The 16,535-nt window shown below is 41.3% G+C and overlaps 1 protein-coding gene across 2 annotated transcripts; it reads right to left on the minus strand.

Moving 5' to 3' along the window:
• Positions 1-321: 321 nt before the first annotated feature.
• Positions 322-14,311, minus strand: LOC138968929 (hornerin-like). 2 transcript variants are annotated; one of them, XM_070341605.1, is made up of 9 exons: positions 14,251-14,311; positions 13,435-13,537; positions 11,496-11,581; positions 11,191-11,324; positions 9,332-9,433; positions 8,378-8,516; positions 5,832-7,585; positions 5,406-5,476; positions 322-4,965 (listed from the first exon to the last, which is right to left on the minus strand). In XM_070341605.1, the coding sequence occupies exons 2-9, from the start codon at positions 13,480-13,482 to the stop codon at positions 4,444-4,446; spliced, it is 2,856 nt and encodes a 951-aa protein (XP_070197706.1). In that variant the 5' UTR covers positions 13,483-13,537; positions 14,251-14,311; the 3' UTR covers positions 322-4,443. The 2 variants fall into 2 exon arrangements, with proteins under 2 accessions (XP_070197706.1, XP_070197705.1); XM_070341604.1 differs by having other exon boundaries at positions 14,182-14,293.
• Positions 14,312-16,535: the final 2,224 nt, after the last annotated feature.

The following is a 16,535-nucleotide window of genomic DNA, read 5'->3' on the forward strand; positions in this document are numbered from 1 at the left end:
CAAGTATGAGAGTTTTTGGCGGCCCCAAGATGTAATATCAATGTCTTCAGCATTTAGTATGCTTTCTCTTCCAAAAGCGGTGTATGGCTGCCTTAATGGCGGGGTAAAAACGGTCATACACGTAAAATTCCACTCGTTCAAAAACACGAGTGTACGTGGGAGTTTCAGCCCACGAACGCAGAAGAAGAAGAAGAAGTATGCTTTGGAATGAAACAATCCAACAAGCCAAATGTTCATGCAATGTAAAGCAAAATCTCCCAAGAATATAAACAGATGAAAACATTTTAACAAAAGAAAGAGCAATACATGTACTTTTCATCTATAATAATATAATATAATAATTCTCTTTATTTATATAGCGCCTTATCCGAAGTTCAAAGCGCTTTTAAAAAAAAGTGCAGTACAACCCCCTCTAAAACCTCAAAAACATCCGAGAAATTCAGGTCTTATAAAAGACGAAATCTTAAAATGGGAGTAAACTTAAAGTTTATGAACGGAAAGTCTGAAAAGCAGGGTCTTAAAAGGGGGGGGGGGGTGTCTCAAAAGGATGGTTCCACTGTATTTAAATGGGGATAAAAAAAACTTTTTAGCTGTGCACCCAGTCATCCTAAACGGGCATTTCAGGGTGCACATATATTTTTTATAAGTATTGTTTTTTCACTCAAGCCTGCTATTTTGTGCAAGGATTGTTTCTAACGGGGAAAAAACCACGAGGAAAACCAACCCACCCAAACCAGGGTAGTTTAGTCTGTGTGAATGTTTAATTCGTTTCAGGTTAAAACAGTGTCAAAGTAAACAAATCAAACCAGTAACCAACAACAACAACTTTTTTCAAGTACATACTACCTGTGATTTACCTAGTGACTTGGTATATTGAATATAATAAAGCACCTGTCAAGTATCAAACTGCCAATTTCAATGTTTTGTTCTTTCACTCTCCAAACCCAAGTCTTCTATCTCCGCAAAACATGTAAAATTTAAAATACAGTATTACAACAACAAAAAACAATAAAACCTGCAATTAATTGGTTACGGTTTTCGTTACAGAGAAACCCACACCCATCTGAAAAAAACTAAATCCAACTGAAAAAATAAACCCGTGATATTTAAAAAGACACAGTGACGGGGAATATTGACCAAATCAAGCATATGCATGGTTGAGCAACAAGGCTATAATCTGCTGTCAAGAACACACACACAAAAACTGGATTGTATTAACGGAACATTGGATTTCCCTTTTTTGAGCCAGGTGGCTGGCCAAGACTACAAAAGAATTCACATTTGTTTGTGTTCAATCGTAAAGGAATTCTAACTAACATGAATCGTTATACAAATGTTATAAATTGTATTGTATTTTGACTAAAACATGACTTGGCCTTGGAGAAAAAGACTGTCTCAATCTGTACAAAATGTCATATTTTAATAATGTATATTTAACTGTACATATTCAGAATCCCCAAACCAGCGTGATTAACAAAGAGGTAACGTTAAGAAAATTGACTCACACAAAATACTGATGTGTGTGTGTGTGTGCGCGCGTTTGTATGCACTATGTATATGTGTGTGCGCGCAGTTATGTGATGTGCACGAGTGTGTAGGCTTTTTCTTTTTTTCTTCTCATTGCGCAATGCCCGAAACTTTAAAATTGACAGAGCGTTTTGTCCCGTGTCATTAAAGTAGCTGTTTAAGCTCACAAAAATTCCCATCATATGCCATACTTGTCTGGATTCTTCTGCGAGGACAATTTGAAGCCTGCACTAATGAACAACTGCACACACACTGCATCCAATTCCTTTCATGAATGTAGGCATTTTATATGCAACATATATCGTACAGAGATTTCCTTTTCTTTCTTTATTTGGTGTTTAACGTCGTTTTCAACCGTTCAAGGTTATATCGCGACGGAGGGAAGGGTGGTGATGGGATAGAGCCACTTGTCAATTGTTTCTTGTTCACAAAAGCACTAATCAAAAATTTGCTCCAAGGGCTTGCAACGTAGTACAATGTATTACCTTACTGGGAGAATGCAAGTTTCCAGTACAAAGGACTTAACATTTCTTACATACTGCTTGACTAAAATCTTTACAAAAATTGACTATACAAGAAACACTTAACAAGGGTAAAAAGAGAAACAGAATCCGTTAGTCGCCTCTTACGACATGCTGGGGAGCATCGGGTAAATTCTTCCCCCTAACCCGCTGGGGATCGTACAGAGATACAATGGTATGAAAAGCTTATATAGTATATAGGTGCGTATGTACATGGGTAAAACATTTGCAGCTGTACTGTAATGAAATGCCTTTCAGGGGAGAATTTACATACATTAGGGTTTGCTTACATACATTGTTTATGCTTTCTTGTGCTTTGTATTTTATCCTTCAGTCTGGGGAATTTGAGACCTCTCTTACTCACACGCTCACATACACCTGTGCGCATGCACAATAATCCATCCACATACATAGCTCAATCATTTCTCATACAGGCAAACACACCAACTCAAGCATCATAGACAAAACACACCAATCCACTTCAGCACCATAGACAATTCTTTCTTTCTTTCTTTCTTTATTTGGTGTTTAACGTCGTTTTCAACCACGAAGGTTATATCGCTTCAGGGGCTTGCAACGTAGTACAATATATTACCTTACTGGGAGAATGCAAGTTTCCAGTACAAAGGACTTAACATTTCTTACATACTGCTTGACTAAAATCTTTACTTTCTTTCTTTCTTTCTTTATTTGGTGTTTAACGTCGTTTTCAACCACGAAGGTTATATCGCGACGGGGAAAGGAGGGAGATGGGATAGAGCCACTTGTCAATTGTTTCTTGTTCACAAAAGCACTAATCAAAAATTTGCTCCAGGGGCTTGCAACGTAGTACAATGTATTACCTTACTGGGAGAATGCACGTTTCCAGTACAAAGGACTTAATATTTCTTACATACTGCTTGACTAAAATCTTTACAAAAATGGACTATATTCTATACAAGAAACACTTAACAAGGGTAAAAAGAGAAACAGAATCCGTTAGTCGCCTCTTACGACATGCTGGGGAGCATCGGGTAAATTCTTCCCCCTAACCCGCAGGGGGTACTAAAATCTTTACAAAAATTGACTATATTCTATACAAGAAACACTTAACAAGGGTAAAAGGAGAAACAGAATCCGTTAGTCGCCTCTTACGACATGCTGGGGAGCATCGGGTAAATTCTTCCCCCTAACCCGCGGGGGGAACCATAGACAAATATCACCAACTCACTTTAGGACATTCTTGAACAAAGTAAGATAAGGCACAGGCCAGTGCTACAACAAGTTATTTACAGAAAAGAGTGCGCCTGAAGGCAACATCACCAATGCAAGGTACCAGTTCGACAAAGGCTGTTGCAAAATAAAGGTACAACAAACAGATTGTCATAGCAAATTACTTGCCTAGGAAGATTGCTGTCATTTGTTAAAATAACAACAACTCAGATGGTGTGAACTGTGATCGCTTTAAAGACTTACTTATTAAAATTATAACTAGTTGACATTATCAGAGTACACTTGTTGACAACTCTGAGGGTGTGATCACTTTAAAGCCTTACTTATTAATATTATCACTAACTGACATTATCAGAGTACACTTGTTGACAACTCTGAAGGTGTGAGCGCTTTAAAGACTTACTTATTAATATTATCACTAGCTGACATTATCAGAGTACACTTGTTGACAACTCTGAAGGTGTGATCGCTTTACAGTCTAACTTATTCATATTATCCTCACTAGTTGACATTATCAGAGTACCATTGTTAACAACTCAGAGAGCATGCTAGTTTTACAGACTAACATCAATAATATCATAACTCAGACAACACTTGTTGCCATCATCAAGAGTATGGGGGTGAGGGGTAATACACCAGTAGTACAGATAACAGTTGTCACAAACACAATTATCAGCAGTATAAAAAGTATATCAGAATGCAGACATTTCACAATCAAAACACTCAGCTGCACTACCATGGTGTGCAAATTAAAACACTTTCTGCTCAAGAACAATCATACAAGCAGTGATATAACAATGAACAACTCTGCAGATGATTCCAGTCAAAGAAAAAATGTACACTAAGCATCTCAGAGATCTGATATTCATATGCAATGACAGTGTAATAAACCAACAGCAAAAATTTGATTCACAAAAATGTAGTCCAAGTTTTGGAATTTGTGCCATGTTATGGTTTTGCGAATTTCGCATAGAAGTACCTTTTTTTTTTCTTCCTTTTTTGCTTAATTTGTCATTTCAACAACAAAAACTAACATGGGATGTAAACAAAGGAATGATTTATTTAACACATACAAGTTTCAATGTAACTTTCACTAATCAGTATATTCCCATAACCTGCAAAACGGGTAGTACAGACAAAAGCGTTCACAGAAGAAGAGAAGATCCTGATTTGACACAAAAATCTACTTTTTTAAATAGCTCTGTAAGGCCTGTCCCCGTCCATAGGCTGGCACAGACCCAGGCGCTTCAGAATGGCGGACATTTCTCTGACCAGGGCTAGCCCCCACCTCTGATTTCTGCTGACCTAAGGTCAGTGCCTGCAGACTGGCAATCAACACACCACCGCGCCCTCTGCCAGTCATGGACATCTTGTGCTGAAACACTGAAGGCGGTGATGTTGAACATCCTTGAGAATTGTGAAAACTCTCCACCTTTGAGTTTCGTGGTGAATAACCATTTGGCAGCGAATGTTCATGTGCAGAACTGGACGGACTCCTTCCCATTTTCTCCTCTCTGGAAAACAATGCGCCATTTGTCCGGTGATCGGCGTCTTCAAACTGGCCTCGACTTTGTTCACCGTTCACCCTTTGGATAAACGCCTCTACACTGATGCTGGAATCTGCGGTAGGGTTCTGTTGCTGCTTGCTGCTGCAGTTCCCAAGAATCTGCTGATTTCTGCCGTTGTTATCTGTGTAGCCTGTGTGCTGTAATGATACTGAATCAAATGAATCTCAGTCTCTGCTATTACGCAAAATAAAAATTGAAATGAAAATAACTGAAATGAAAGCTTCACTTGATGCAAAATGTTGGTGCCACAGTCAATGATTTTGGATACATCATTTTTCACACATCTTTCAACTTAGAGACTCAGTCGGACAATTCTTGTTTTCATACCCAAGAATATAAATTTATTCAATGAGTAGACAAAGGAATTTCTTTAAAACCAACTCTGAAACTCAAAAAGCTATCATCCCCCCCCCCCCCCCTCCCCCCCCCCCCCCCCCCCCCCCCCCCCCCCCCCCCCCCCCCCCCCCAGAAACAGTTTCACGCTGCTAATCCATCTATGCAGCCTACAGACACTGACTGACAAAATCCGTACAAACACAAAGAGGGTGTGCTGAGCAAGTCTTTATCTAACCCATACCTTGTTTTCAGCAGCAACTGAACCTGTCCGATGCTCGCTTGTTTCCAACCCTGGGAGGCTTCCATTTAACACTGCTTGAAAAAAATCAAGATACACATGAGTGATGAAAATACAAGACAATAGAATTATCTTACCACCAAAGTAATAAACATTGTTAATAACTCTGTGCCAGACTCTAAGAGGCTCAGAAGGCTTAAAAGATTGAAGATTTAGCACACACACACAAAATATAAATAATAAAAATGTGGTGACATTTCACGACTTGATTGAAGAGCAAGCACTTGTTGGCATTCACTACACTGCCAGTGAAAAGATTTTAACCGAATATTTGCTACTTCAACTTTATTCCAATTTGCCTGTACAGCAATAAAAACCTGTGTTTCAAGTCACCAAGTTACCACACCTCGACAACTACCAAAAACTGACCTGATCTGGAAGATTCTGTAGCTTGACTGGATGAAGAACTACTGGAGGTGTGAGAGTCACATCGCAGAAGGCCCCCTCTTCCTTTCAACAGATGTCCGGGGCCATTAAACCTAGGCACAGGCTTCCGGCAAGGATTAGGACTTGGGACGGCAGAGACAGGTGGGCTCATATACTGAGGTACGACAGGATAGGCGCTGGGATGGAGGGGACCCGATAGACCTCTGCCTGGGCTAGGTCTGTGACCAGGCTGGAAAATGGGAAAACCTCTGAAGTTCGCACGTTGCGAGACACTGTGAACACCTCTCTCTCTGAAGCTTTGTGGGCTGCTGTCACTGTGACCTTTTCCATGCGCACCTGCTAATGTTGGAAAACTGTTTTGAAGCACGCTGTTTTGACCACCACCAGAAGCACTAAATCCAACAGGGAGTGGTCCGTTGTGAGGTAAAGGGTTTACTGGTGGGGAGTTTTGTTGTACAGAGTGTGGTTTGTTCTCTGCCGATCTAGGTCCATGAACTCCATTGCTGTGACTGTTTCTTGATGGATCACTCTGATGCCCTGGACCTGAAGAATCCTGGCCTTTGTCTTTGACCCACCTTAACTGAGATTGTCTAGGACCACCCCTACCACTCTCTGAGCTGGATGGAGATTGTCTAGGACCAACCCTGCCATTCTCTGAGCTTGGTGGAGATTGTCTCGGACCACCCCTTTCACTCAATGAGCTGGATGGAGATTGTCTAGGACCAACCCTGCCATTCTCTGAGCTTGGCGGAGATTGTCTAGGACCACCCCTTCCACTCAATGAGCTGGATGGAGATTGTCGAGGACCAACCCTGCCATTCTCTGAGCTTGGTGGAGATTGTCTGGGACCACCCCTTCCACTCAATGAGCTGGATGGAGATTGTCTAGGACCACCCCTTCCACTAAATGAGCTGGATGGAGATTGTCTGGGACCAACCCTTCCACTCTCTGAGCTTGGCGGAGATTGTCTAGGACCACCCCTTGCACTCTCTAAGCTGGATGGAAAATCAGAGTTTCTCTTTATGTCATGGGACACACTTCTGTCAGGACGATTTTCACTGGATCCTCTCACTGTCGCTTCTAAGGAACCTAAACAGGTACCACTGTTCCCTAACCCGTTCCCTAAATCCAGGAGTCCCTCAGCCGCTGGAAGACCGCAGAATTTCTCCAAAAAACCAGGAGGCAGCTTGTTTTTCTTGATCATGTCTTCCAGCCCCAGACGAATGGCCTCCTGTATCACATCTTGGTGGTTCTCTAAGTCCAACAGATTTTTTGTGTCTTGAGACATTCCTGGCATCTTGCCTCCCAAACTGTGATCAGGCTGCACTATTTTATGCATCTTCCTGTGTGAACTAGTCTTGTTGTGAACTTTTTGAACATGTGAGAAATCCCCGGTGACATCAGCTGAACTTCTTTCTTCCACCTGATCTTCACCACATGAGGCTGATTTCTCACTCTCCTCGTCACAACAAGCATTTTCACTCATATTAGCTTCTGTTGATTCCAGCAAGGTTCTGAAAGTTCTCGGCAAGCGTGGAAGTTTTGCTGTCACTTCTTCACCAGTGTTGCTGCTATCATCACCCGCTGCTTCTCCAGCTGACCGGTTCAGCTCATCTTTTTCTTTGATGACGATTTCAGCGTAGTGAACCTCCAGGTCAGACAGAAGGGTTTTGAGGGATTCCTTCAGTCGAACTTTCTTCCCCTGACTCTCTTGAGGGTCCGGGTCTGACATCATCCTGAAAATTTCAAACAGAATCAAATGATTTCAACATCATTTCTGCATTGCCACACTATGTTGTCTTTTTGTTTGTTGGATTTTGAGTGTGTTGCTTTTGCTGAACATTCTGCATGTTTCCATACCCCCAAAACTTGTTTCTTTGCTAGAGTACTCCTGTTCTATTCACAGGAACTGTTATTCTTGGTATGTGTTAATTATTCTGGCTTCGCTATTGCTGTTGTTAGGATTTGTTACGATGAAAAATATCAAATGTCCAGGGGTGCTATTGATCTCAGCTCTTTACAGTGAAGTTTTCTCGCTCTGAACTCCGTCACAATGAAACTTCAGTCACAATGAAACTAGATTTGCACCTGTTCCCTACTTAACTGACTAAATTCCTTTGCCAAACTCTCTCTGTGTACTAGCGTGTGAATAAAAGCTGAAGTCATTCTGCAAAGTTCAAGATCAACAGACTGAACTGCAGCCTAGCCTGTAACTGAAGACATTGTTGTTATTATTGTTCTTGTTAAGAACAAATGATGCATCGATGCATAAATGTTTTTTTTTAAAATTTATTGTCAGATGAAATGCCCCACAATGATGTGCTTGCCAAACTGTGTACTGAAAGAAAAGCAAAAAAAAAGAAAGCAAGAAAGAAACAAAAATCAATAAAATAATGATGCCTTGAACTGACTCGGTAGCAATTCTGTTGAAATGCCCAACAATGATGTCCTTGTCAAACTGTGCAATGAAAGAAAAGCAAAGCAAGAAAGAAACAAAAACCAATGAAATAATGATGCCTTGAACTGACCCAGAAGCAATCCTGTCTCGCAGATTGTCCATGGTGGTGAAGGAGCGGGGGACGGGTGTACCGGTTAGTCTGGGTGAGTACCCAGAGGACATGGCCTCCATGCGGTCAAGCACCGACTTGCTGTGTAGTGGAGCATCACCTGCCAGACAGCGCATGAACACAATACAAAAATTAATTACCGATTCTGCTTTGTATTCAGTACTGACGGGCGCAGTGGCGTGGTGGTAAGACGTCGGCCTCCTAATCGGGAGGTCATGAGTTCGAATCCCGGTCGCTGCCGCCTGGTGGGTTAAGAGTGGAGATTTTTCCGATCTCCCAGGTCAACTTATGTGCAGATCTGCTTAGTGACTTAACCCCCTTCGTGTGTACACGCAAGCACAAGACCAAGTGCGCACGGAAAAGATCCTGTAATCCATGTCAGAGTTCGGTGGGTTATGGAAACACAAAAATACCCAGCATGCCTACCCAACGAAAGCGGAGTGAAGCTGACTATGCTCTCAGAGTATAGTGTGGGGAACCCAAATGGGCAAACGAGCTCACACGTCACCAGAATTTCTGGAACACTGAAGAAGAAGAAGAAGTATTCAGTACTTAAGGTGTATGAAACATCACATGCTAGACAGACAGCAGGGGTGGTGTGTGTAATATTGGCGTGTTTGTGGTACGAGGGAGACGAGAGAGTAAAGATGAATAATGGAGACAAGGCACGTGTTAGAGCAGAGCCATTTATTATCTGTCAGGAAGTGACAAGAGTTGTTCCAGTCACGTAAGGGTTGTCTCCCCGGCGGCGTCTACGAGCATGCATGTACGATAATAATACAGTGTGCACAAGAAATTAAGCTGTTTCCACCAAATTTCAGGCCTTGGCGGTGCACTGGGGAAACCATTGAAGAGGGAAAATGGCTAGATTAACACCTCGCGGGTACATTTCAGTTTAAAACTCAGAGCACCTACCATGGACAAGATCCAGCTCTTTGTTGATGCAGTGACACGACTCCTTCACTCTGGATCGCACAGTGTTATCCTTCTTCACAGTCCTGGATGTCGGGTGCTTGGCTGTTGAAATGCACACCATGCATGTCTGATTTTTCCAAAGCTTCTCAGTTTCTGTAAGCTACAACCGCTGACCAAGAAATATTTAGCTACTGCCTTGGGAAACAGGCAAACTGTTAAGTGAAAGGTTGATTTAAGGTTACAACAATTAAACATCATGCCGTTTCAGCCGTGCCCTCTGCAAATAGCTTCTGTGGCACCATGTGAATTACTTCCCTTGCAACATCTGCACTATTATTACAGCTAACAGCTGTACCTATCTATTAACACTATTGTGACTAGCACTGCCACGGCGTTTACGTCCTGCCTGCCCAAGCTTGCCACCAAGAAACTTCCCAAAAATCAGTAACTGTAAAGAAATCTGTCTAGCAAGCTTGAATTAAGTCCAATCACCACCAAATTGTGTGTACTAATTCAAAAATGGATGCCCAGTTCAGTCGTGCTATTTATAAGTTTGTCACGCGATTTGTTTTAGCAAAGGGGGGTGAAAGGGGGGTGAAAGGGGGATAATTTGTGTTTTTTAACGTTTTTTTGTGTGTGTTTTATTTTCTACTGCTTTTTTTAAAAGTTATTTTTTAACAGAAAGTATTATAAATAATGTTATAACCAAACAAGGTGTAAAACCTATGAATTAGCTGAAATATTGTTAACATTGTACACAGAAATAAGGAGACAGTACAAAGAAAAAAACAAGCAAATCACGCATTCACTCACAGCATCCTGACTCAAATGAAACAAAACTGTAGATCTAACACTCACCAAATGATGTCTAGGTAATCCATATTGAATATAAGTCACATTTTCACAACAAAGTACCAACTGTACACCTATGAACAATTCCAAAAGGATTTGAAGGCTCCAGCCATCCATTGTTATCAGTGCTGCCACGCCCCCATAGCTCCTGCACGATTCCGAGATACATGTTCGTCTAGCAGTATCACCGCCAACCACGTGTAGTTTGCCGACTCGTACTAGCAACAACGGGACTGTTTCTTCCTCACTTTCACTGCTTGTATCGCTTTCGTGAGGCGAAAACGATACGTCCGAATCATGCTCTACGGGATCCTCTAGGTCCAACATCCGAAGAATCTCCTCCCGAGACAAGGCTCGCCTTTGATTCATTTTTTTTCCTCAAAAACGCACACAAATCAGGCGGATTTGCAAATGGCAGAAGGGGACGCCAAGTGTATCAAGGGAAACAACTCAATTTATTTGCAAGCTTCAAAAACCGGGAAGCAATCACGAGTCGTGTACCTTGTATGTCTAATACTAAAATAGTCGCTTCCCGTCCGTGGGCGTTGCAGCGCTATTACTAATATAGTCGCATCCCGTCACGAAAGTGTTAAGCCCTAAAAAAAAAGCTGATAAAATTAAGTCTTAACAAGGAGGGAGTCTTAAAATGGAGGTTATTTTACAGAGCTAATGAAAAGAAAATCTGAAAATGCCCTTTAAATGGGGAAAGTCTTAACCCCTTCACTGCCCACCCCGTATGTAATACGTGGTCATTTTCAGTTTGTCATACGCCCATAATCATACGTGGGATTTGTGTCAACAACATTTCAGGACATTTCTGAAAACTAAATGGGAGGTAACCACTGTCCAACAACTTATAGGGGTTCTAAACACAGTTCTTTCCCATTGACCGTTCAGATAAGTTGCTAAAGTTGCTACCAGTTGAAAATGCTGTTATACTGTGGCAGTGAAGGGGTTAAAGCTAAGTACATGTATCTTGATTAAAAGGGGCCTTTCACTGTACTGACCATCAAGAACAAGCTTGAGTGTATCTTTGGACTCGCTGGCGATCTCCACCTTGAGAGGGAAGCCTCGCAAAGTCCAGTCCCCAACCTCCTGGGCAGCTTTCAGCACACTCTCTGGGTTAGGGAACCTCACAAAGCTGAAAGCAAACAGTCAACTTGTAGATTACGCTAGATCAGAAAATCAAATATAAATTGTAAGTCATACACAAGCTACAGTTACAAAACCTCAACCAATCAACAACAAAATCTCGCATCAAATAACCATGAGGCATGCTTTTTCACGTCAGCTGTGTGTTTAGTGCACTCACCCATATCCGAAAGGTCGCTGAGTGTCAGGATGAATGTAGACATCTCTGACCTCACCACACTCGCTGAACAGTTCTGTCAGTTCCTCCTGCAACACAAACACACACTCACTATGACAGTTGAACCTGACGGGCGAAGTGGCGCAGTGGTAAGACGTCGGCCTCCTAATCGGGAGTTCGAATCCCGGTCGCTGCCGCCTGGTGGGTTAAGAGTGAAGATTTTTCCGATCTCCCAGGTCAACTTATGTGCAGATAGATCTGCTAGTAACTTAACCCCCTTCGTGTGTACACGCAAGCACAAGACCAAGTGCGCACGGAAAAAATCCTGTAATCCATGTCGGAGTTCGGTGGGTTTTGGAAACATGCCTACCCAACGAAAGCGGAGTGAAGCTGACTATGCTCTCAGAGTATAGTGTGGGGAACCCAAATGGGCAAACAAGCTCACACGTCACCAGAATTTCTGGAACGCTGAAGAAGAAGTTGAACCTGATCTGGCGACCACCTGCCCATCAAGACCACCCCAAAGGATTCCCGACAATATTTTTGCCTGTATAATTCACCTTTGCTTAACTACCACTGTCAATGACAACCACTTTTGGTCGGTCTCTTGGGTGGTCATTATCGACAGGTTCTTCTTCTTCTTTGTTCATAGGCTGAAACTCCCAGGTTCACTCATGTTTTTGCACTAGTGTATGACCGTTTTTACCCCGCCATTCAGGCAGCATACGCTGCTCGGAGGAAGCATGCTGGGTAGTTTTGTGTTTTTATAACAGAACTCTGACATGGATTGCAGGATCTTTTCCGTGCGCACTTGGTCTTGTGCTTGTGTGTACACAGGAAGGGGGATAAGGCACTAGTAGGTCTGCTGGGAGATCGAAAAAATCTCCCCCCTTGACCCTCCAGGCGGCCGCGGATGGGATTTGAACTCACGACCTTCCGATTAGGAGGCCGGTCTTATCTACTACGCCACTGAGCCCATCAATAGACAGGTTCAAATGACATTGTAAAAGCATGCAAGCTTCTGTAAATGTAAACATGTAGCAGAGTTTGGTTGTCTGACCACTGTCTACTTACTACTTCAATACTACAGACCAGACAAGTACAGTACAAGAAATACCCAATACAAAAGGGAGGGAAAAAAAAGGTCATGATACATGGCCCTCAAAAATACAATAAGTAGGTTGACCAAAACATTTTTCTCCTGCCTCATTATGCAGGATTAGAAATCTGAATAGTTTCAAAAGCAAAAACAACGAAAGGGATCTTGACTCCTTGATCAGTTGATGTACACTGTACTCCAATCGCACAAGTTGATATTCTGCATAGTCAAGAACAGCAGAGGAAATGCACACGTGAAACTGACAAATATTGTTCTTGCTATTATCTTCAGTTCCACCCGAATTTCATTTGAATTGTTTGGCATAATGTGTAGCGCAAAAGGGGGTAAATGTAAATTGGTTAGGATATGGTTCACTATGTTGGCTGTAGTGTACAGCATTGTTTGAAGTTGGACAGTAGTCATTTCAATGAATCTAATGCAAAAAAGAACAAAAACGCAGTTCTCATTAACAGTGCAATTTGTCCTGAATGCGGAAGAAAAATTTGCCTTCAAGTTCAACTGTACGTTTGTGTCACCTTACTGTGTTGCCATCTGCAGCTAGCTTAATTGAGCAAGACTAAGATTTAAAATGTATCAAAATTAAAGCCTTAAATGAGCAACAGACCTTTTCGGTATCTGAGCAGCTCTCGCGAGATATCCACGAGACACACTCTTTGATATATATATATATGATTTGAACACCGAGAAATTTGCACCTCGGCTTTTGCAGCTCGCGTGAGATCGCTGTAGCACATGCTTTGCTAATGCTAGGCTCTGTGAGAGCTTACAAAAGCTTGGAATACCGATATGTATAACAGAATGAACATTTTATAAAATGCTCACCTTTGTGGTGGTGTTTGGCAAATGACCAATGAATACTGAATAGAGCATCTTGACTGCTGATGAGACCACTTCAGTGCACCCAATCACAAGTTGTACACTTCACCTGCAAATGAAAATGTCTAATATACATATATATAACAAATCAACACAGCTGCAAGCAGTTAATGCGACCATCCAATTTCAAGATCCACAGAAGCAATTTTCTGTCGTGCTTTCAAATGATAGACTTTATGCATTAGGGTATGGGTATTTGGGCATGGACCTTTTTCTGACCTCTCAATCTCATTACATAGTTCGAGTCTTCATGCATCATTTTTTAGTTAGTCCCTCTTTAGGGTGAGGGCTGGACGTACAAAAGCAGACTATACTGCTTAAATTTTAATCGATTACCCTCGTTAAAACTTAAATAAAGAATTGTCCTTGTCATCTGGCCCTTAGACGTATCAAACCGACACGATACCAAGACTACCACTACCAGACCAAGAACATTGTGACCAATGTAGAAGGCAGTACGAACCCTAATTAGTGCTCTCCCCAGTTCCGCCGGTACTAAGCCAAAGTTTTGGATTCTGCCGGCGTTACCCATGCCCATGCAGATGCAGTTGCAGACCAAAAAAAAGCAAGTAAAAGCATAACTCTTCATCTTGTCTTACACTTGCAACGGCGCTGTGATTGTGAACATGATGCGTGCACACTCATATTACTGTTTTATTCCATCAGAATCTGCAAAGGCCTAAACAAACTCACGTCAGGTCATCTTATTCTCCCCTGTCTAACAAAAGCGGACGTAGACTTGGATAAAGCACATGCACACACCTCCACTGGCTCCAGGCAGTACGCGCGTCAATCCTCCTTTCGATGCCTCGATCTGCACATGCGTACTGTCAATCTTCCCGTAAAGGGAAGTTATTCTTATTCAAAATGTACTAAGCTTATTTTATTAGGTATTTTTATTTTATTTCAAGCAAGGAAGATTACTGTAAGCTTACTGGTTGGATTCTTCGACTCCCCATTTCCTCCAGTCACACCTTCTGCTTAGTTTTTTGTAACTCTGTTTTCACTTTGTCTGTCTCACAAATAGAACGATTTTTTTGGTAAGCTTAGTTCCTGACAGGATACCCAGTCTAGATCGTAGCTTACGTAATCTTATGTAATATCATCCAATGAATAGAAAATATCTAGAATGAAATAGGCTAATGTTGGATTTTTGGTAAGGTTGCATAGTGCTGAACAAATTCTTCATGCATATCAATGAAACAATTTTCTGCATATTTCACAGGTTTAATTCCACAATATAAGACAGGAGGTACGTACGTGACTCGGTACAGCACATGGACACTTCAAAGTATTGGATAAGCCATTGGCATTGTCATTGTTAGGATTATTAGCAGTCATTGACTGCCTACAAAAACATTTTTATAGATTGACTAAATGTTTAAATCACGCTTCAGCATAATACATAATCAATATTTGACTGAATGTACCACATAATGTTAGTGTTTTGTCTCATATACTATATTAAAGCTTTTTTTTAATGGGTTGCTAAGATTGATGTTTATGCAAATTGTAGTTCTTCTTGTGTAATGAAAAGTAATCTGTCAAAATATTTGTATGGCCATGCAAACATTTTTTTAAAACATATTCTTAAATTGTAGGTATCCCGCAATTACCGCTGATATCACAGTGAGACTAGAACATATTGGGTTCCTTGTCCAAACTCCAAGGGAAGCGACCGTGTAGCGGTTTGCACTAAGCGTAAAAAGGAGCTGCTCTGTATTTGTTATTTACACGATGGGTTACAAGAAAACGCAAGACTACTTCAATTTCCTGTGCTGTATAGTGGATATCGAATATAATCTACTCAACAGGGTTCAGGTCAGATGCATGTCTTGCAGTGCAGAACAGCCTGACACAGTTGTTTCCCCTGGTTGTTGAATGAAAGGGTAAATCCCTTTCTCTTTCGCTCTCCCCTCTCTCCCTCTCTCTCGCTCTCCCTCTCTTTCTCTCTCTCAAATCATATTATTCAAACACGGAAATAACCTTGTTTTGCCAAGGCATCGTATCGATTTGTTTAACTTGAACTAGTCAGTTTTTATATTTAGTCAAGTTTTGACTAAATATTTTAACATCGAGGGGGAATCGAAACGAGGGTCGTGGTGTATGTGCGTGTGTGTGTGCGTGTGTGCGTGTGTGTGTGTGTCTGTGTGTGTGTGTAGAGCGATTCAGACTAAACTACTGGACCGATCTTTATGAAATTTGACATGAGAGTTCCTGGGTATGAAATCCCCATACGTTTTTTTCATTTTTTTGATAAATGTCTTTGATGACGTCATATCCGGCTTTTCGTGAAAGTTGAGGCGGCACTGTCACGCCCTCATTTTTCAACCAAATTGGTTGAAATTTTGGTCAAGTAATCTTCGACGAAGCCCGGAATTCGGTATTGCATTTCAGCTTGGTGGCTTAAAAATTAATTAATGACTTTGGTCATTAAAAATCTGAAAATTGTAAAAAAAAATAAAAATTTATAAAACGATCCAAATTTACGTTCATCTTATTTTCCATCATTTGCTGATTCCAAAAACATAAAAATATGTTATATTCGGATTAAAATCAAGCTCTGAAAATTAAATATATAAAAATTATTATCAAAATTAAATTGTCCAAATCAATTTAAAAACACTTTCATCTTATTCCTTGTCGGTTCCTGATTCCAAAAACATATAGATATGATATGTTTGGATTAAAAACACGCTCAGAAAGTTAAAACAAAGAGAGGTACAGAAAAGCGTGCTATCCTTCTTAGCGCAACTACTACCCCGCTCTTCTTGTCAATTTCACTGCCTTTCCCATGAGCGGTGGACTGACGATGCTACGAGTATACGGTCTTGCTGAAAAATGGCATTGCGTTCAGTTTCATTCTGTGAGTTCGACAGCTACTTGACTAAATATTGTATTTTCGCCTTACGCGACTTGTTCTTCCTCTGACTGATGCGTACCTTTCAGTGGAATTCACTGTGACTACCTGTAACTGAACATCGTCATGTCTATCACCCGGCATACACAAACACTATTCTTATCTCTACTTTTCCGTACATGTATTC

Source organism: Littorina saxatilis, linkage group LG6 (genome assembly GCF_037325665.1).
Source record: "Littorina saxatilis isolate snail1 linkage group LG6, US_GU_Lsax_2.0, whole genome shotgun sequence".
Lineage (NCBI taxonomy): Eukaryota > Metazoa > Mollusca > Gastropoda > Littorinimorpha > Littorinidae > Littorina > Littorina saxatilis.